The sequence below is a fragment of the Sceloporus undulatus genome, chromosome 4 (assembly GCF_019175285.1).
Source record: "Sceloporus undulatus isolate JIND9_A2432 ecotype Alabama chromosome 4, SceUnd_v1.1, whole genome shotgun sequence".
Taxonomy (NCBI): domain Eukaryota; kingdom Metazoa; phylum Chordata; class Lepidosauria; order Squamata; family Phrynosomatidae; genus Sceloporus; species Sceloporus undulatus.
The window spans coordinates 107,649,676-107,672,369 of NC_056525.1; the positions used below are offsets into that span (position 1 = coordinate 107,649,676).

General features: G+C 39.1%; 1 protein-coding gene across 4 annotated transcripts in view; it reads left to right on the plus strand.

The window, feature by feature from the left end:
- The window catches only part of DPYD (dihydropyrimidine dehydrogenase), a 617,920-nt gene that overhangs the window by 170,178 nt on the left and 425,048 nt on the right, over positions 1-22,694 (plus strand). For all 4 annotated transcript variants that reach the window (XR_006103753.1, XR_006103752.1, XM_042465740.1 and 1 more), the window contains one exon: positions 15,417-15,504. Coding sequence is in view for 2 of the 4 variants with exons in the window: in XM_042465740.1 (XP_042321674.1) it covers positions 15,417-15,504 (88 nt within the window). In the remaining 2 variants the exon portion in view is untranslated. The remainder of the gene's footprint in view (positions 1-15,416; positions 15,505-22,694) is intronic.

Here is a 22,694-nt window from a genome sequence, read left to right on the forward strand (position 1 = left end):
GCTGAGAAAATCCTATTATTATTATTATTATTATTATTATTATTATTATTATTATTATTATTATTATTATTATTATTATTATTATTTGTATACCGCCCTCTGGCAAACCAATCCGGGCGGTTAACAACAGTAAAATATAAAATATGACAATTAAAAACACTTTATCCCTCCCCTCCTTAAGACAGTATTAAACAGTATAACATATTAAAAACACAATATCAAGCATAAAAACAGCAGTTAAAACTAAAAACCCTGATATCCCTCTGTTGATCCTCAACCATCACTAAGATGGGGCCACGGGAGGAATGAGGGAATCAGGGAACCTGGGAAGCTGGGCCGGGATGGTTAATTTGGAAAGGCCTGCCGGAAGAGATCCGTCTTGACTGCTTTTTTAAAGCTGTCTAATGATGTCAACTGACGGATCTCATTCGGCAGGTCGTTCCAGAGTTTGGGGGCGACAGCAGAGAACGCCCTCTGGGAGGTTGCCGCAAGCCTAGATTTTAGAGGCTGCAGTAAGTTCCTCCCAGAGGACCGGAGAGCGCGGGGAGGATTGTACGGGAGGAGGCGGTCCCTAAGATAGCTTGGACCCAAGCCATTTAGGGCTTTAAAGGTGATAACCAACACCTTGTACTGGGCCCGGAAGCTGATAGGCAGCCAGTGGAGGGACCTCAAAACCGGAGTAATGTGGTCCCTCCTAGATGTACCTGACACAAGCCTGGCTGCCATGTTTTGAACCAGCTGTAATCCGAGTCAAGCACAGGGGTAGCCCCATGTAGAGTGCATTACAGAAGTCAAGGCGTGAGGTTACCAGCGTGTGCACAACCGTCTCGAGATCCCTTACTTCCAGAAAAGGGCGCAGCTGGTGTATCAGATGCATCTTAGGGTTACCATAAGTTGGATGTGATTTGATGGCACACAACAACAACAACAAACCTTATGTGCTAACAGTATTTCTGTGGAAATCTACACTGCAAGTTATCTTTCACTGTAACTGATATGACTTAGTTTTCACTCCCACTAAGGCCTGTTACAGACTGCCAAAATAAAGCTGCTTCGGGTCTCTTTGGAGGTATGCTGTTTAAATGATGCATGCATCCTAAGAATCTGGAAGCTGCACCAAAGCTGCACTCCAGTGCTTAGGAATGGAGTGTGGCTTTGGCGCAACCTCTGGACTCTTAGGACCCATGCATCACTTAAACAGCATAACTCCAAAGAGACCCGAAGCATCTTTATTTTGGCAGTCTGCACAGACACTAAATGTTCTGTTAGAAACTCACATTTTAGAGTTACAGTTCTTATGATTTTCCAGAAAGAAAGGTTTAAATGTGAAGTATAGATGTATCCATAAAGTTAGGTGCCAATGTTTCTCCTCACCAGCTAGATTTCTTTTCGCAATCAGTCATCATGACTCCAAACAAAAGCTGTCTTGAACTGGTAGCTCGACTAGAGTAGGGGTTTAGCCTGTTCATCATCACACTGCTGTGGCCAGAAGTGAAATGACACCAGTCAATTAAATATTGTATAATAGGTCAGACTGGGGAGTTTTATTGCATGCTAAACTGTCAGCAAGGTGTCCCCATGCCATTGCCGACCCTAACCCATCCTCAAGCTGGGCTCATGTGAATTTTGCTCAACCGGAAACTTTCCGACTGAGCAAACTTCATGCACCTGAGCCCGATTAGGGGATGGGTTTGGGTTGGTGATGGGTTAGGGTCGGTAATGGCATGGGGACATCTTGCTGACAATTTAATGTGCGATAAAATCTGTTTTCACTCAGCTATGCGCATCTCCTGCCCATGTCCAGAATGGAGCCAAAAGTGTGTGCAATAAGCTCCTGGGTCAAGTTCTTGCTCCCCAGCAGCAGTTTTTGCATTGTGCTGTTCTGCCCATCAGTCTAATTTTGCTGACCATTTTGCTACACTCTAGCTGTATCTTGATTCCCTCAAAAGGTGGTGGTGGGACTTGGGGTCCCCACCAGCTGTGTTAGTATCTCCTTAGATGTTGAGGGAACTGTTTAGATCATAAGAGGCCCGCCTGAGAGAGGTTGGGTAACCTCAGGGACTGTTTTCACCTATGTATACTAGTGCTAACTGTGGGAGGACTCCAAGTTTGATGAATAAAGAAGATTTTATTTAGAAATACACAAGAGAGCACAAAAACACACAGTAACACTTCAGTCCAAAACCATACAAGGCTATCCAAAATGAAGGTATGAAAATTGGACAACGGACGCTTAGAATTATAGATAAGGTGATATATACCCTACAACATATTGTCTTTCTTTGCCCATTGTATCAAAAACCGAGAAAGAAATTGATAATGAAACTGATGGAAATGAATTACTGTGTAATGGATATAACTCTAGTGCATTTATTGGAGGATTGTAATGAGCAGATTACACAATTGATGTCAAATTTTCTAATGGAGGCAACAAAAATTTGGTACAACTTGAACAGCTGTAGTGCATAGAATAACTTGTATAAGGAAGGAATTTTAAAGTATCTATGTAAATAATTTCAGTTATAATTTTAATTGTGTATTATGTTTTTGAGATGCCTAATAAAGCTGATGATGATGATGATGATGATGATGATGATGATGATGATGATGATAAGGTGATATAGAATCATAGAATCACAGAGTTGGAAAAGGCCATCCAATCCAACTCTCTGCCATGCAGGAACTCACAATCAAAGCATTCCCAACAGATGGTCATCCAACCTCTGTTTAAAAACCTCTAAAGAAGGAGACTCCACCACTCTCCAAGTGAATGTGTTCCAATGTCAAACAGCTTTTACTGCCAGGAAGTTCCTCCTAATGTTGAGGTGGAGTCTCTTTTCCCATAGCTTGCATCCATTGTTCCGGGTCCTGTTCACTGGAGCAGCAGAAAACAAGCTTGCTCCATCCTCAATATGACCTTCCTTCAAATACATATACAGGGCTATCATATCACCTCTTAACTTTCTTTTCTCCAAGCTAAACATACCCAGCTCCCTTAGTTTTTCCTCATAAGACATGATTTCCAGACCCTTTACCATTTTGGTTGGCCCCCTCTGGACATGCTTCAGCTTCTCAACATCCTTTTAAAAATGTGGTGTCCAGAACTTGACACAGTATTCCAGCTGGGGTCTGACTAAGGCAGAATAGAGTGGCACTATTACTTCCCTTGATCTAGATACCATACTTCTATTGCTGCAGCTTAGAATCACATTGGCCTTTTTAGCTGCTGTATCACACTGTTGGCTCATGTTCAAGTTGTGGTCTTCTACGACTCTTAGATCCCTTTGACATGTAGTCTTGTCAAGCCAGGTATCTCCCATCCTATATCTATGTATTTCATTTTTAATGCCTAAGTGCAGTACCTTACATTTCTCTGTGTTGAATTTCATTTTGTTAGTTTTGGCCCAGCTTTCAAATCTATTAAGGTTATTTTGATGATCAGAAGGTTGGTAGTTTGAGGCCCGGGTGCTGCATGATGGGGTGAACTCTTGTGACTAGTTCCAGCTTCAGTCAACCTAGCAGCTTGAAAGCATGCAAATGCAAATAGATAAATAGGTACCACTTTGGTAGGAAGGTAACAGCATTCAGTGCAGTCACACTGGCCATATGATGACCAGAGCAGTCCTTAGACAACACAGGCTCTTTGGCTTAGTAATGGAGATGAGCACTGCTCCCTACAGTTGGTTAAACCTAGACATTCATGTCAAGGGATTGCCTTTACCTTTACCTTTTAGATCCTCCACATATTGTTGGGTCAACGTGCTTTCCCATGGGAAACTTCCTAGTGGTCCAAAGGTCATTGTGACCCTTTGAAACATGCCTGGCTCCAGATATGAATAATATGTAACTCCAAATACAGTGGGGGTGTCAGATATGCTAACACCTCTGCCTTGAACCTCTCAGATGAGAGCATACAAATCAATATCTAAAGTTTATGCATGTGCTTCTTGCATATCAAACTGTCAGGTCACTTGCTTTCCCCCCTTGTCTTCCCCTTTGTTTCTTCATTAGTGCTAACCCTTTTTACTAGCCAATAATGTCATGTACCTGTTTACATGCATGATTTGTGATTGTCCAAAACCACAGCCCAGAACAACTTCCATGCACATTAGAGGTACTTCTAGTGATTCATAGTACCAATGAAATAAAGAGATCCTGCTTTCTCAACACTAAAATGAACCAAACTGCAATGTACAAACAGGTGGCTAATGCAGGTTAATGCTTCCAGAATGTTTTAAAACAATATGATATATCATTTAATATATTGTGTTGTGAGGATTTTTGTTCTGCTCCCCAGGAAATGCTCCAGATATGACCTACAAAACAACATAAACATTATGTTTTTATACATAAGGTAAAATATTTCAAAAATAATGTAATATGAGAAAACATACACTCCAAATAAAATAAAATAAAATAAAAATGGTGCAAACTGTATTTTGGAAGGTGTATGTATCAAAGAGAGAAGTATATTTCATACCCTGTTACGACCCAAGGAAAGTATAGATTTTTTTTTTTTTTTGGTTGCTGTGCCATTGAGATGCAGGGTTTAGTGGGAGGGGGGTTTCACAGGCAAAATTATACTCTAGATAGAACTGGCTAGCATCAGTGCAGCTGCTGTAGGGTTTTCAAAGACTGTTATCTCTGCAGGTACTGCTCCTCAGAAGTACCCCAAGCTTTGAGTCTCTAGACAGCACTGAAAAGGTCTTCTCATCGAATATCTTTGCACTAGTTTTTATGGCAGTGCCGCAGGTTATATTCTTTGCAGCAAGTTCTCTCCACCTCCATCGATTTTACCTCTGGTGCACAAAAATTAGGATAGAGAGAGGTGATCCCTCAGGGAAGAGCATAGTCAGAACTAAAGTGCTCTGAAGATAAAAACTTGGGAGAATATGGGAATATAGGGAACAGCTGAAGGAGAAAGGCAAATATAGGTAACAGGTATTATATGTGATTTGGTCAGAGGGATGACTGGAAACAAGTTAAGGCAAGGAAGTGTTGAGACAGACAATTATTGACAGCAAGACTTCTGTGGGGATTGTGATTTAAGAATGGAAACTACTTTTCAGCTTCTCAAGAGAGAGAATAGGAAAGAACTGAACTCTCTTTGCAGTTCTTAAACCTCAGTGTCATCCAAGCTTACATACACACTATGTCCTTGTTCTTTGAACATAAGCATACAACACAAGCTAGTTAGGCCTATGCAAACCAGCATTCTGTGCTTCTGAGAAACCTCAAGGAGGGTATGAGAGCAGTAATCTAGTTCTCTTCCTTTACAGTTGGTTTTTCCATATGAATTATTGCATCTGAAAAAGGAGGCAATATATAAGCATTATATATTTACTGATATTTACTCTTTTCACAATACTTCAGTTCCTTTATGCATCGGTTACAATCAAGAAAAAAGGGGGAAATGTGTAAATATTCTTTTTTAAAAAATGATTTTAAAAAGCTGTTCCTCATTTTCATATCATGGGAATAGTTTGGTTATTTCTTTATTTAATACAGTACCCCACTTGTCTCTCAGCATGAATATCATAATTAAAGTACCCACAATGATTGGAGAGAACTTGAAAATATTGGAGAATTTCAGCATGATTATTATTCTTGATGTCAATCAGGTTTTACTCCAACGGTTGTAGTGGTTCTTAATTAGATCAGTAACATAGCTGATAAAGCCAGGAATAAACTTGTCAATGATCCGGAACTCCATTATTTTGCTGTGGCTTTTGGGCTATAGTGTCAGTTTACGTTGTTAAGAATTAAAGGCAAGGAGCCCTCTTTCTTTCATAGCCACTGGTACCACAGCCACAAAACACCCAAGTCCCATTTACACAAGTATCCTCCTTTTTGGTATATATATACACACTAGAAATTAAAATTGGAAATGAATGAATATCTTTATTTTTTTAAAAAAAAAATTGGAAAGTACCTCTCCGAATACTTGAGCCAGTTAACTATTAGAAAGCAAGTAAACCTAAACTGTGAAATTCTCTATAAACTTTAAGAAAATACACCCATTTTTCCACAGTGATGGACAAAACAGTTGATGTGCAGAACCTGGGAAAGTCAACCTTAAAACATGACCTGTGCCTTTTTCTTTTTCTTTTTTTGCTGAAGGCCAATGGAGTCAGATCATCTCCAGTTAATCTGGTCTTGGGAAAACCAAAGTGAACAGCCTTCTCTTTCTGGGAAACTGTTCTCAGTCTTTTTCTTGTCTATTCATTATTTATTTGTTTACCTCTATACATTTTCTTTTTATAAAGACATGGCGGTGTGTAGCAGAAGTAAAAATCATAAAATGTGAAGACCAATAACAAATAATTCAGAACAATGAAAACAGTAAAAGAATAGCTCAGTTTAGTAAATTTTGTAAAGCAGCAAGACTGGGGAAAATTCTTCATTCCTATTTCCCCCACCAGTGTAACTTTGTACATTTCAAGACATTTTGAAGAGAAGCAAAGGCCGTGTTATCACTGATTTGGCTTAATACTGCCCCCGCTTTGGATTCCTGTATCTGTTCATAAAGTGCAGAATGCATTTCAAAATACACTGAGTTTCTTAATAATATTGAGTTGGCGGATATATACTTTGTCTGTATTCCACCTCTCTTTCTCTCTCTATCTCTCTGTTAGTCTACCAAATAGCTACACCACTGTATCTATTTGAGAGAGTGTAGGCAATGTGTGGTACTGTCCAAAAAGGAGCTGGAGAATGTGTGCAAGACTTCTCTAATATTTTTGATAATTCTTTATAGGGTATGTGTGTGGTACACATATGAATGCTCACATGGCTTTACTGTTGCAGGCTGTCTCCCTTTTTGTTCCCTAATGCATTTCAAAGGCTGCATCTGCGCTACAATCCTCAGAATTTCATAGCATTGAGGCATGGCAATTAAAGTGGTATCAAACTGGATTATTTCTGCAGTGCAGATGCAGCCGTAGAGAACAAAATGTAGTGAATAAAATGAAACTGACAGTGAGCAATGCCCTCCAAAATTTCACAGATGAAAATAAGGATGCATATCTGATCTTTTATAAGGTATGGCCAAGCCGCAAGAGAGCATGACCAAGGGCTTGCCAGTCAACAGAAGGGGTTGGTAAGGTACAGAGGTTATTAATGAGTAAGAACCCACAAATTTATGTATTGCCTTTGTGGAAACTTGGGGGGGGGGGAAGAGATCAGCCTAAATAAATCAATTAAAACATATGAAGAAATAATAAAATTATACATGCACCACATTTGGACAATGCTGTAGAATATTATTTTTAAACTAAATACTGTTCTATGTTTTTGTGCATGAGCCACTTTCTTTTTGTTTTAAAGGTGTTGTGACTGGCACAAATTCAACAGTTGACAATTAGATGGTGTTTTGGTGACATGAGACAGTGTCTTGTATTTCTTCCTGTCACTGTGCCCACATATTATGAACCTGGTGGCGCAGTGTCCTAGTGGCACATTGGTTAAATGCCTGTACTGCAGCCACTCACTCATAAACCATAAGGTTGCAAGCTCAATACCAGCAAAAGGGCTCAAACTCAACTCAGGCTTGCATCCTTCCAAGGTCGCTAAAATGAGTACCCTGATTGTTGGGGGCTTACACTTTATAAACCACTTAGGGAGTCTTAAGTACATGGATAAGCGGTATAGAAATGTACTTGCTATTGCTATTATGAAATGATGTAAGGCAATATAAATTGTGGCTGCTTACAGAAACTAATGGAAAGAAGATTGCGAGCCAAATCAGGGTGTGGGTTTGTATCCCATGCTGCAGCAAAAAGCAAAAGGTGGGAGACAAGGTTGTTTTTCATTCCAAAATTACAAGAAAGGAGTGACAGACATCATAGGGGAATGGGGGGGGGGGTGGAATGGTCTTCAGCAAGCAAAATAGGAGAGAGAAAAAGCAAGAACACAGGATTGAGAAAAGAGAAAGCAAAAAGATGTTAGGGAACTGGCTGCAGTGAAAGTTGTCACTTTTTTCCCTTGAAATTTCCTCACTACAGAGATGCTAGTTCAGTGATAGCTAACCTTTTACAGACTGAGTGCCCAAACTGCAACCCATACTCCACTTATTTATTGCAAAGCGCCACATCCCTCTGGCTTTCTAGTAAGAAACTCTGGCAAACTCTGTGCTAGGGCAACAGCATGTGTGCCCACAGAGAGGGCTATGAGTGCCATCTCTGGCACGTGTGCCATAGGTTCACTACCACTGTGCTAGGTCAACACTCTTTCTTCTAGGCTTGTTGGAAGGATTTTGCTTCTTCCCTCTGGAATCCCACAAATAAACTCAGCTGTCTCCACATGACTTACACACAGCTCATGTTGCTGCAGGGAGAAGGAGGAGAAGCACTAGAGCTACTTTGCACAGGCACACATGGAGAGGGAGAGGGTAAGACAGCAACAACCTGAGGAGGAAATTGTGAGTCATCCAGGACAGACTTTGCTATGGACCTTAATTCAGTTCCTTGGGACATTCCAGGGAAATCCATGACATTTGAAGGGTGTAGTTCAGAAGCTACACCTGCAACCCCTGCCATCAAAAAGATGAAATAGGGGTGGATATACCTTGTATCCCTTCTTGTTGTAGCCCAAAGCCCCCACATTGCAGACACTTTATGGCTACCAGTCTGTTTCTGGGCAGAAATCAAAGTACTGGTTATGACCTGTAAAGCTCTGTGGCCTGGTGCCAGGCCATATGAAGGACCATATCTTCCCAGATGACTGTGCCTGAGTTTTGAGACCTTCAGGGGAAGTGCTCCAAGATCCACTCAGCCTTCCATCCTTTTTGGTGGGAACAAAGGTCCAAACCACACAGCAGAAATAATCCAGCTTGATACTGCTTTATTGGCTCAATGCTAGGGAAATCTGGAATACAGTGGTACCCCGGGATACGAAATACCCATGTTACGAAATTTCCGGGTTACGAAAAAAATCCATTGAAAATAATTGTTCCGGGTTACGAAGGTTATTTCGGGTTACGAAAAATTTTTTGGTGCTTTTCGGCGCTTTTTCGCACGAAATCGTGGCTTTTCCCCATTAGCGCCTATGGCATTTCGGCTTGCGAATGCTTTTCGGGTTACGAAAGCGGCGGCGGAACGAATTAATTTCGTAACCCGAGGCACCACTATTAGTTTATTTCTTAATATGTTTTTGGTCTATTTAAATTATTTTTATTATTTTGAACTGCTTTGATCTGTTTGTATTATTTTAACTTGTATGCAAAGTTAAAATAATATAAAATAATATTTTTAACTTGTAAGGATAAATAAAGATTAATAATAATAATAATAATAAGGAGCCTTGGTGGCACAGTGATTAAATGCTGGTACTGCAGCCACAACATGGTAAGTTGATCCTAGAGGAAGGCTCCAAGATCCACTCAGCCTTCCATCCTTTCGTACATCTGTAAAATGAGTACCCAGCTTGTTGGAGGCAATTGTCTTACAGTTTGTAAACCACTTAGGGATTGCAAATCACTGATAAACATTATAGAAATATACTTGCTATTGATTTATTGCTATTGCTGTTGCCACCATGAGATCTCATGATATCGAGTAGGATATGAACATTTTAGAATGGGGAATGACTTAGGGAGTTGGCTATGTTAGCTTGGAGAAGAGAAGACAGAGAAGTGACACGATAGACATCTTTAAATAGCTGAGGAGATGTCATGTAAAAGATGGAGCGTGCTTGTTCTTTGCTGCTCCAGAAACTACTCCATGAACCAATGGATTATATGTAATGATAAGAAAAGAGATTCGATCTAAACATTAGGAAAAACTTCTTTTTTGCAAGAGCTATGCAACAGAACACAGAAGCCTTGGTGGTGTGTGTGTGTGTGTGTGTGTGTGTGTGTGTACTTTCCATCTTTGGAGGTCTTTAGGGCTTGGATGGATATGTTGCATGACTGTTTTACATTTGCATTCCTGCATGGCAGGGATGGGCCTTGAAGTCCCTTCCAATTCCCATAGTATTCCCATAATACTATGATTCTAAATAAATAAGAAAATAGGGGACAGCCCTGTAAAGGTCAATATTTTTGAATTGTTCTTTTTAAAATTGATAGATTTCTTGTTACTGTTTTTTAAAAGTGTTTACAGTAACTTAGGTGCCTAAGAGTACAGTCAGTTTGAAAAGTAGAAGAGGACCTCTGAAGAAGAACATGTAATTTTTAAATAAGGTTGCTCATTTGAGGTGATTTATGTAGACTTGCATTTTATAGTAATTATTCTCAACTTCCCACCAAAGGACAGAGCCAGATCTGTGTTTGTTCACAGTCTCAATAATTTAAAATCATTCAGGTAATCACGTTCTGGTGTTCCTTTCTGCTGTCTTTATTTTATGGCCATTTGTGTGGTTCTTTGGAATGGTCTACCTTTTGCTGTTTTTGGTACAGTAAATGTACTTTGTAATATCTATTATGGCATGGTCAAAGGATAATTTATTGTCAAATAGAAAAAATAGGTCAACACTAATGTCACTTGATGATCAACCCCCCCAAGTTTAATAAAACATCTCACCAGCATGCATCCTGCACAGCGGTGGATATTTTATTACAACTGCAGTACCTGGGCTATAGCAGTAGTGTAATTACTGAGCTGTCAGAGTGATAAGTGGGATTAATGGCAGCCTGATGCACTTTAGTCTGCAGAGTGCTCTGAGAATTGGAAGATGGTGTTGTTATAAGAGTCTGTCTATACTGGCATATTCACAGTACTTCCACACACACACACCCTCTCTGCCCAATGCCACAAATTCGAGTTTGCATTGCCCTGCCTCATTAACATTTGACATTTTGAACAGCTGTTATTTGTGAGCCAGCTCTATAATAAAAAAGAGATATGTTATTTGGTAAAAGATGCATAATGACACCAACTAATAATCTGCACATGTGCTAGCCTGCCAAAATGGCTTCCTGGTCAATTCTTAATTTAAGATGTTTTCTTTACAGGCTTAAATTTTAAAGAAGTTATACCTTTGATTTGATACAACATTTAAAACAGTTATAGCTTATTTTACTCCTACAATGTTAGAAGGAGACAAAAATTATTGTTTTCTCATATGTAGCATCTCCTACGTTGCGTGTTATTGAATTTATTGAATGTTAAATCTCACATATAAAGACTTGCCGCTGCTAATTTGCTGTGGAACTGTCATTCCCACGTGAAGACAGTTTGCAGTTGAATCATCCTTTGATCTTGTGTCTTGAAAACACAGAGCATTGGGACACAGATGCAAATGTCCCATGTAGATGAGTTCCAACAAGGATGAGTGAATACCCTGCTTACAGTCAATGTCTTTCAAGTATACCATTTTATACTGCATTGTTTTATTTCAATACCATACAAATACTCCACTTGTAGAAGATTATATAATTCACCAAACGTGTGAGGCATTAAAGTGGGATAATACTAATATTAATAAAACAGCATAAATGGTTAGCTTTTATATAATAGCCAAAGGATCCAAAATGAAGTTATACTAGCTCTGGTAAGGTAAGGCAATATCTATTTTCCCCATTTAGTGAAATGAGGATTATGAATACCCTCAGTTCTTGCTGGCTGCTTCCAGACTTTGGGATCCCCTCCCTAGGGAGTTCGAAACTGGACTATACATGCTCTCTTTTCATCAGCAAATTAAAACACTTTATGCCATCAGGCTTTGGTGAACTGACTGGGATGGGCTTGTAATGCTGTACAGTCGTGTTTTTGAGGTTTACATGTAATCTCTTAATGATTTTTAATGTTTGTAAAATTTAATGTTTTTAATGTGTTCAACCATCAATTATTTAATTATTTTTTTAAAATGGTTATATTTATACTTTTATTGAAGCTGTTGTGTATTTTTAATCTGTGTTGTTTTTAAACACACTGTTAGCTGCTTTGGGTCCTATTATTGAAAGAAAAGTGGTATATAAATGAATGATGATGATGGTGGTAATGGTCATGATATTGAAGATGATCACACGGGGTAAAAAGTGTTAAGGAAGTGTATTGTTACTGTCATTCTTGCACAATCGGGTGGAAGATTTTCACACAATGTCGTCCTCCTATCATTCTTGTAAAGTCCTCAAAGTATCATGCTACTGGAATAATAATAATAATAATAATAATAATAATAATAATAATAATAATAATAATTTTTATTTATATCCTGCCTCTCCCTATGGATCGAGGCGAGTTAGAGAAGACAAAAATAACAGTAAAATACATTATACATTTAAAATTCAGGACAATCCCCTACCCCCAACCTCCCTCCCTCCCCTAAAAACATAACAAAATAAAAACAACAACAATATAAAGGACTAATTAAAATTAATTAAAATTAAAATGCTTGAAACAAGACATCTTTCGTGGGTTTGACAGGAGCTATCAATAATCATCCGGGGGGGGGGGAGGCCTGCTGGAAGAGATCTGCTTTAACAGCCTTTTTAAAGGCTTCAGGAGTGGAAATCTGATGGATATCCTCTGGCAGGTCATTCCATATAATTCACCAAAAGTGTAAGGCATGAAAGTGGGATAATACTAATATTAATAAAATAGCGTAACTGGTTAGCATTTGTATTATAGCCAAAGGATCCAAAATGAAGCTATATTAGCTCTTATAAGCTAAGATAACATCTATTTTCCCCATTTAGTGAACCAAGGGTTGGAATAACCCATTAACGATAAAAAAGCATGAATGTTGACAATTACGATTCATTTGCGCTATTGTAGAACATATGAAAAGCAATTACGATCAATAGTGATATATAGACAATTTGTCAATCCATCCAGGTATTTCCCCAGAGTGCAGTTTGGCAGAAATTGTTTCTGTGTCACACAGGAAAGTTAAGTAAGCGGCGAGAGATTAATTGGTTTTCCACCTCCTTACTATCCTAACGAAATGTCTTCTGAGGCTCACGGGGTCACTCTTGTCCCATCTGTCCAGGTACAAGATCTCTCAAGAACAATAAACAAATGCTAAAGGCTGTTTATGTGCTGACATGTGCGCTATTTGCCAGTCTTGAATCATTAATGAGACATTAATGCAACCCGTTTGTGAAAGTGTTTTAATATCGCAGTTGTATCGTTCTTACTCAGTAATGATAGAATAATGCTACAAAGCTGGAAAAAGTCGCATGTGATAATCTTCTATATTGAATAATAAAAGGGTTTTGGGTTCTATAAGTCACCTTGTGTGGCTTCAGGTGACCTCCCAGCTCACACACTTCCAGTTTGTGTGTGCATGGAAAATGCAGAATGAAGTATTTTTCTTCTTATTAAATCAATCATCTGAATTTGATGGGTTCAAGATGGGAATGATCTTTTATTGGTCCACGCTCTTAGCCTTTTTTGGCAGAATTAAGATAGGCCTTTAATATGCTGGAACCTCTATTTTTAAAGTTTTCTTGTTCAAAAACTTAAAAGTCTGGTGATAGACACATCATTATCTGTGGTGTGCAAATTTATGCCACTGTCAACTCTTGAGAAACCTGCACAATCTGTTTGGCTAGACTCTTCTCCTGGAAAAAAATCTGTCAGCCATGACTCTTTCATAGTGTTCCTCCCCCCATAGGAGATGTGAAGATGCCTGCTGATTGTCTCTAGCTTTCAGCATTCTTACTCAGCATATACCAAGTCCATGTGTTTGTCTCAAATTATTCCAACCAAACTAGTTAACCTTGTTTGATTTCATTAGGACATAACACATAAACCTTAGTGAATTTGCATATTGCTGTTTCCCTCTCCTTCTTAATCATCGGCATGAGTTTGGAAGCATCCGTGGCCATTTTAAACTAACCACAGTTAAACATAATTCATGTTAACTATAGTTTGTTGAATAAATATGATCCTAAACCATAGCTTGAAATTCAGTAAAACCGATTTCTGTCACAGAGGTGAGATTTTTGAATGCTAAAAACAAAAATTCCCATGACCCTCATGGATATGTGAGGATAGTTTTGCTATCTTTTTGCCTACACCAGTGATGGTGAACCTTTTAGAGGCCGAGTGCCCAAACTGCAACCCAAAACCCACTTATTTATTGCAAAGTGCCGTGTCCATCTGGCTTTCTAGTAATAATCTCTGGCAAACTGTGCTGCGGCGACAGCACATGTGCCCACAGAGAGGGCTCTGAGTGCCACCTCTGGCACACGTGCCACAGGTTCGCCATCACCCCTACTCCAACTTTTATGCCAAAAAAAGTGCTAGGAAATAAGCCAGAGTTTGACTTCAATTTTTTCCCAGTCTCTTCTGAGCCTAAAAGCCCCTGAAAGAGGACATGGGATGCATTATGAGTTTTAAAACATTAATAATAATAATAATAATAATAATAATAATAATAATAATAATAATAATAATATGTTTTATTTATAAACCGCTATTCCAAATAGATCATAGCGGTGTACAAGAAAATTATATAACAGTACAAAGAAAAATCTACAATTAAGATACACTGTATCTTCAGGCTAGCCCCTGATGACGCTGGGCCAGCCTGTTCTCTCCCTCAACGGCCGAAAGATGACAGTTATGGAGGGAGGGCACTCTGTTTTCAGGCCAGCCCCTGATGACGTAGGGCCAGCCTGTTCTCTCCCTTAACGGTCGAAAGATGACAGTTATGGAGGGAGGGCACTCTGTCTTCAGGCCAGCCTCTGATGACGCTGGGCCGGCCTGCTCTCTCCCTCAACGGCCGAAAGATGACAGTTATGGAGGGAGGGCACTTTGTCTTCAGGCCAGCCCCTGATGACACTGGGCCGGCCTGCTCTCTCCCTCAATATTTATTTTATTTTAATTTTTTATATTTTTTAAAAAAATAGGAGGAGTGATGTGGCCCTGAGTTGTTGTAGGATGGGGGCTGCTAGTTGCCCACCCCTGTCTTACAGCTAGTTGGATAGGTAGATAGCTGACAGAGATTTGCAAAGCTGATGAAGAATGGAACTTTCAGTTTAGAAAAAACTAGAATGGGATTTTTCATTCAGCATTTGACTCTCTGGTTTTAAATTTCCCAAGAACTTCATAGCAAGCTTAGGAAGGTGAGACAGAGTAGAGGAGAAGAATGACAACAACATGATAGTTGTTGATTCAGTAAGTGCTGTTGGTGTTTTCTGCTAGCTAAATCAAAAGTTCTGGAGAGGAAGAATATACCATCACATAATCCAAGTCAAGCACACCTGTCTTCAGGGAGTTGTCTTATATGGGTGGCTTGTTTTTGGCTTTTGACAGCTGAACAATCTGGTAGTGGCTGCCTTAGTTTACCTGTCTGTGACATGGGAATAATGATGCTTTTCTCAGGAGCATTTTTGAATTGCTGCCCAAACAGTAAAGGATTATTAATTTTTAGATTGATTAGCTTCTGTCAGGTACATGGAAAAATCATATGTTCTTGGCAGCACTTTGTGCTGTAAGTCGCTTTAACTCATTTACTTTCTTCCCCAGGTGCTTAAAGTGTGCAGATGCCCCCTGTCAGAAGAGCTGCCCAACTAATCTAGACATCAAGTCATTTATCACAAGCATTGCAAACAAGGTAAGCAAAAAAAAAGCAGGAGGAAAAGGAAAAGGAATAGAAGTGGATTCACCAAGTAAATAAAAGGCAATGGCTACAGTTGCTGCATTTCTTTTTGTATGATTGAATTACAGCCCTTATCTTTGTGTGTAGCTTAATGAAATAATGTTTAGAGCAGCTATTATAAAATTTAGCAGAATTTTCTTAATTACATAATTATTCTTGCTACTTTCCTGTGAAGATATTGGGCAGTAAGTACATAGCCAATATGTAGAATAAGTCTGTCTTTTCAAATAATTGTATTTTTTTCCTCTTTGCGTGACTGTTGGCTTAGGACAGCCTTTTAAAACTGATATTATTTATTAAGAAATTAAGGTGTTTCTGGAGTAGATTCACTATAGAACTCTGTTAGGCTACTATAACTTCAGGGTATTTTCTTTCTCTTATAATTTCTTGTCCTTTGAGAGTTGTACTAATGTAAAAAAGCTAAATGGTTTGTAGAGCTTATGCCAGAACTGCAGACTGTTGGAAGAGAGATGAGGGGTTTTCAAAACCTAATTTCATTTTTAGTTTGCTTAAGAAAAAAAAAAATGAAGGTGGAGCCTTTATATAAAGAGAGATGCTTTTCTCCCAGAAGATTTCTTTGGCTAAAGATTGTTTTGCTCTTGTTTAGTGGCAAAACCTAGTTATAAGACAAGTAATAAGTAGTTTCTACTTCAGATAATAAGATGGCAAAGAACTAGTGATAACGACAAGAAGGCCACTCAGTCCAGTCTTGAGTGCATACACCTAAATAGGGATGAGTAAGAATTTCATTTTAGGCCATTTTAAACAAATTTTCCCAAATGTTGCAAGATCTGAATAGGAGAAAAAATGTCACTGATAGTTTTGCTCATACAGTACCAATCCTACCATTAAGCAAAGTAAGGAAGCTACCTTAGGCAGTGTACTCTGAGTATTACAAAAATGCAGCAAATTCTTCGTTATTTAATTGACTGTTACATTTTTTTAATGCCAAGATGATGGAGAGAAGCACTTGTGGGATTTTCTATGAAAGATGCCCAAATAACTTGTTTGGTCCTTGGGTGGGTTGTGCCATGACTTTAGAGCAGGGGTAGGCAACCTGCGGCCCGCGGGCCGGATGCGGCCCGGCGAGGCCTTGGGACCGGCCCCCGCCCGGTCCTGCCGCCAATTGCCACCGGGGCCTTTGGGGGGCAATTGTCTATAGAAGCCTCAGAAACATGCATTTATCTTAACATTTTTTAAAAAATCAGCAAATTTTTTATATGTCCTCCATTTTTATTTAAAAAGTGCCCTCCATTTGAAAATTTTGTCCTACATTTGTCCCGGTTTATTTATTTATTTATTTATTTTAAAAAATTTTTAAAATTATTTATTTTTTGGCTTCGGCCCCCCAGTTGTCTGAGGGACAGCAACCCGGCCCCCGGCTCAAAAGGGTTGCCTACCCCTGCTTTAGAGGAAGGAGCATGATTTGCTGCTTCACCTCAGGGTGCAAAAATTCTTGGGGTGATCTTCATGCAGTACAGGTGTGTAATGATGTGCAAACATATAAATGTACAGTTAAGGGCCTTCTTAAACATTATGTTTCCCTTTGAACTCGGTAGGACTGGAATTGGGCAATGGGTGCACATACTCATTCTTCTCCTTCTGTTGCTGAGGGTGAGAAGTTACAACTAGTACAGGAGATCCTGCATTTATCTGAAGTGGTAATATGCATGAACTTGAAAAGGGAATGAACAGGCTCCCATAAAAAAAATTTCTATCAGAATGAAATCCAGCACTGAAATACTGTAAACTCACTGGTTGAGACCCAAAGATTGGTTTCTTGCCAGAGAAAGAATCTTTCTCAGACTCAGAAGAAAGAAAACTTTGGCTACAGCCCTGAGCCACCTTCTATGCATTGCCAGGGAGCAGGAGCAGGAAATGTATTTATTTATTTATTGGAATATTTAAACCCTGCCCTTTATCCAAAGATCTCCGAGTGGCTTAGGAAAATACCTAAGTCTTGGTCTTAGCCTGAATTAATGGACCTGAACAGACAGGTCACTTTGGAGGTATGATGTTTAAATGATGCATGCATCCTAAGAGGCCAAAAGCTGCACCAAAGCCACGCTCCAGCCCTAAGAAGCTTTGGCACAACTTCTGGCCTCTTAAGATGTGTGTGTCATTTAAATAGCATGTCTCCAACCAAAGTGACCCAAAACAGCTTTATTTTTCCCTGTGTGTTGTGAGAACATCCTAATAGTAACTCAAGTTGAATTAGACAAATAAAACAGTCTGATAATAAATACTGTTGATAGATGTGGGGTGCAGTTTGCACCAGGGAATCAGCTGTTGGAGAGTTAGTCCCCCACACTTCATGCTGTGTCCTTATTTCACATTGGGCCCTCCACAATTGCCTGTAAAAGTATACTACCATAACCATGCTGGAACAGATCAAAGTCCAGATTTGTTCAGTCTATTTCCACAGTGAGACAACCCAATGCATAGAACATTCACAGTTAAGATACTAGCACAGTGCCACCCCCTGCTTGTCTCCCCTCTAGCAACTGGTTCACCACTATCATAATCATCTGCCCTTTTCCCAGTTTGAGAACTCAAGGCAGGTTACAACAATAACAACAAACCTAATTTAAAATTAAAAGCTTATAAAATTCAAAAAGGAATTAAACCATCTGGAAGTTGACCTCAGTTTAAAAAAATTAAAACAGCAGCAACAACAGCAACAAATAAAACTCAACACAATCTACAAGGCCTATTTCCCCTGAAAGATCAATTCACAAAAGCCTGGTGAAATAAAAAAGAATATCAAGAGGCATATTGCTTCTTAGAGTTGCATGAAAGAGTATGTTACAGCGATGGTTACTAACAACCATTGATATGCCTATTTTTCCTAAAATTGTATTGGAAGATCCAGTCACAGATCTCTCATGTAACATTTCATTTGGGCGTTAAATTGTCAGATATTCTGCTGGTTTGGTGAAAAATGGATAAGTATTCTGAAAACTATGCAGTTTCAAAGCTCAGTCGGAAGAGATGTTAGGGCACGTTATACAGCATGTGTCTGACTGGCTGATGACCACTATAGAAGGGAGAGGAAAGGGACAGATTCACCTTTCTGTGAAACATTGTGGTGTTGTATATATCTATAAGGAAGAAAGAAGGATCCTGTGTATATATGTGAAAGAGAATGTGGCAAGATGAGTGAAGTAACAGGGTGGAACTGATTTCTATTTCTCCCTGTTTCACAAGCTGTGCGGCAGAGTTTGATGTGAGAGAAGTTCTGTTGGTACGACAGTATGATTGCATCTTGGACAAGCTGAACATGAACCAAAGTTCAATTTTATGCTTACTGGCCCATGACTATACCTTTAAGAGCCTTAAACTATTCTCTGATTTCACAATTGTTTGGGTCTTCTTCTTTTCCATTCTGGTCCATGCAAAGAAACCATGAAATAGGTCCAGTTTTCTGTTTCCTTTGAATACAGACAGCTTCCACTTCAGACCCTTTGCCCAAGGCCTGGAAATTAGACATGTGTAGTGCCAAGATTGAAGCCTAGAGTAATTGTTTTCCAGTGTGTTAGCCTCCCTGATTAAAGCATCCATAGTGCATTTAGGTGTGTGTCTGGGCAAGAGCAGGGGGCAGAGAGATTGGACAGGGAAAGCCAATACTTTGGTTCCTACTCCACACCTTTAAGCTTCCCATCCATTTCTGGCCACATTTTCTTGCTAAGTAGCAGGCTTTCTCAGGGTTTCACATAAGCAACTTCCCTTATAAGAGACTGTTTTGATGCTGGAGTATAACAGATGTATTCTTTTGTCAGGTATTTAAGGGCTTTATCGTATGTAGCATGTTTCGCTGGGGAAATGACTGTTGCAATCATAAAAGGTCACAGATTCTTATTCTGTAAAGCCTGAGGCATTTCAGATATTTGCCGGTCTTGCACAACATAGCCAGCTCTACATTGCACTGGCCGTAGACCCTAGCTTGGCAAAGAAGAGGGTGGGGGTTGAGGGGGATGCCTTTCTGGGCTGAGAGGGTAATTGAATTGCTAGGCTCAATGAGCCTTGAGACTCTTGGAGAAAAAGGATGCCACTGGCTTTGGCAGTATTGTAGTAGGTGACTATGAATCTGTAAAGTCTAGGCCAAAAACTTCCTTTTCATTCCTTTTCATACAGTTGGATTACACACAGCCCTGCTTCTCAAAACGTGCAGACTATTCTGCTGTGTCTTTCTAGTCAATATTCACAGTAATGTTCACACAGGCTGTTGCTATTGTATGTCTCAATAGGCGAGATACAGCTTCAGTGTCCGCATACTGTGAATTGCTGTTTGGGAGGGAGGGGAGAGAGAAACAGAGAGAAAGAGAAAAAGGCAGACAACAAGCATGTATTTTGTCACTACACCAACTGTTTGCTACTGAAGATCAGACATGTAAAGAAATGATTTTGCTGAGAAGCTTGAAGGTATCATAATTTATTCATGCCTTCACCGGAGACAGGATCTGTTAAAAAGCAAATGTTTGCTCAGTGGTAGGAGAGAGAGAAACAAAGTGAGAGGGTGGAGGCAATTCTCTTCCTGAATTCTTATTTATTTCAATGGGAGTTTACCTTAATGTGCCATAACCCAGTGTCTTCTTACCCATGGGTGCAAAGCTCCATGTGCTCAGTACTGTGTTTAAATATATATATTCCTGGTGCCTGACATGATCAAGAGGGAAGGACACAAATATTACTGTATGTACTTGACTGTAAGTCGACCTCATATATAACTCAAGAGCAGGTACTGGGGCCTTTATAGGGTTGGTTCTTATCTTGGCCCCATCACCTTTGCAGGCACATCAAGTAGGAAGACAAGAGAGGCCTTCTTAGTGACTGCACTAAGGCCTTGGAATTTCCTCCATAAGGAAAGCTGGGATGGCCTTCCTGTCCTTCCATCAGCAAATGAAAAGGTTTCTACACCGACAAGATTTTGGAAATTGACTGCAGGAGGTTTTGATAGTGTGCTATTTTACTAACTTCTTTGCATTTTTAATGGAATTGTTTAACACATCAGTTTTTAATCCTTTCTTTACCATGGACCTCCTTTAAATATATTTTGTTGTTGTGGACTTCTAAGACTTAACTCAAGATTTAAAACCTTATAGTGCATCAAATATTTATTTAAAGTTGCTCACCACTCATTCCTTCAAATTTGGGAAGAAGGAAGAAATAGGTAAATGCTGGTGCTGCATTTCTTTTACAAGTCCTATTATACAGAGTTTTCTGAGTCCTGACTACATTTTTCAAATGGTTTCTATATGGTACTTATTTTTAATATAAACAAGAGCACAAAATGATTTTTAACACAATTATCTCATTACAAAAGGCATCAATACTTTCTTAGCCACCCATGATAGCTCTGGAAAATCTGCTTGTTAAGTGATCCCAGAAATTTGAAAGGGACTGTTCCTTGAACTGCAATTGATATTTCCCTTAGTTTGTCTTCCTTTGCTGCTGTAAGACACTGTAGTTCGTAAGCATTAACTGAAAATGGATCTCTAATCCAGATTTTGTTTACACGAGGAACAGGGAAATCTTTAACAGAAACAATGCTGCAAATCTTTCAAATAGTACATGAATGATATGTCCTCCTCAATCAACTCTTCATCAGTGCAACCAAGAAAATTTGTGAGGTTCAGAAATGTCTCATAGTTTCGGTACAGTAGGGGATGATGTCACATTTTTATTTTATCATTACTTTGAGCTTGTCTTCAACTTGAAAAAACGTAACCTTTTCTCCTTGAAGATTTAAGTTGAGCGTATTTAAATGGTGAAGATATCTGACAGATATCCGATATGCTAATTTTACTAACCAGGAAAAATCTGTCAAATGATCACTGAGGTGAAATTGCTGCTCCATGAGGAATAATCTTGTCTTGTCTCAATTCCAAAAGAGAGAGCGAGAGAGAGAAACTTTACCTCATGTTAGCCTGTGAACTTCACAGTGTAGCAAAAGTTGATGGTATTCACTGTCCATATCTTTGCCAAGCTGCTCAAAAAGTCTTTTATTAAGTGATTTTTAAAATAAAATTTACATTTTTGACTTAGTCATTTACGATCTGTTTTAGTTTTTCTGATATCTCCTTAGCAACTAGAACTGTATGCTGCAATGACACCAAGTCACCGATGGTATGGTTTTCCACTATGCTTTCCAGGCATTGCTCATGCACCATTTGTACAAATTCCAATGCATTTCAACCAACGCATGTCATGATACGTTATAAACTCATTTAAGCTGATAAATATTTCTGCAGCTTTAGTGTCTATCAACAAGGAGAGGAACAGTAAGTCTTTGAAAATAATTCCTTCATGCTCATATCTAATGTAGCACAAAAGGTCACTTTGTTCTGTTTTGTTTGGGCTTTCATCCAGTAGCAGAGCAAAATATGGGAGTATGTGAATTCTTTCTAATAACTGTACCTTGATTTTGGCTGATACACCATCAATTTGCTTCTTTACTGTGTCACTTGACAAAGGTATTAAGGATAGGTCTTTGGCAGATTTCTTTATCAATGCAGAAACCATGTTTTTTGCAGGAGGTAGCATAAATTCTTCAGCTATTGTGTGCAATTTTCCAATTTTTGCTGTTAATTGAGAAACATCAAATGAGGCCCAAATGAATTTTCATTTTTATACTGGTAGCAGTCTTTAAAAAAATGTTCCTACTTTCCTAAGGCTCCTACTCCTTGATTTTGGGAAAAAATAGATGCTCTTTGTGGCGTGTTTCGTATTGAGATGTCTTTGCAATTTTGCCAGTTTCATGGCCTCAATGGACATAATATAACACACACTGTGTGAAGCCAGTCAACATATATTCCTTGCTATAATGACAGCACTTTTTAAGATGACTGGAAGGAGTTTCATTTTGTTTTGAACATGATGCACCCTCATGAACATCATCAGTACTTTTATGTTTCAAATTCAGCAAGCAATCTATTCTGAGATTGATGTATGTCCATCCATCGGTCTGTGCACCTGTCTTCCTTCCTTCCTTCCTTCCTTCCTTCCTTCCTTTCTTTTGTTCATTCTTTCTGTTTCAATTCTAAAAGCTCATATGATTTCTTACAGCCCTGCTGTCAGGACATTGCACCCTTCCTCGGTGATCTACAGAGCACAGGTGAAGAACCACTGGTTTAACAGGTTTTAAT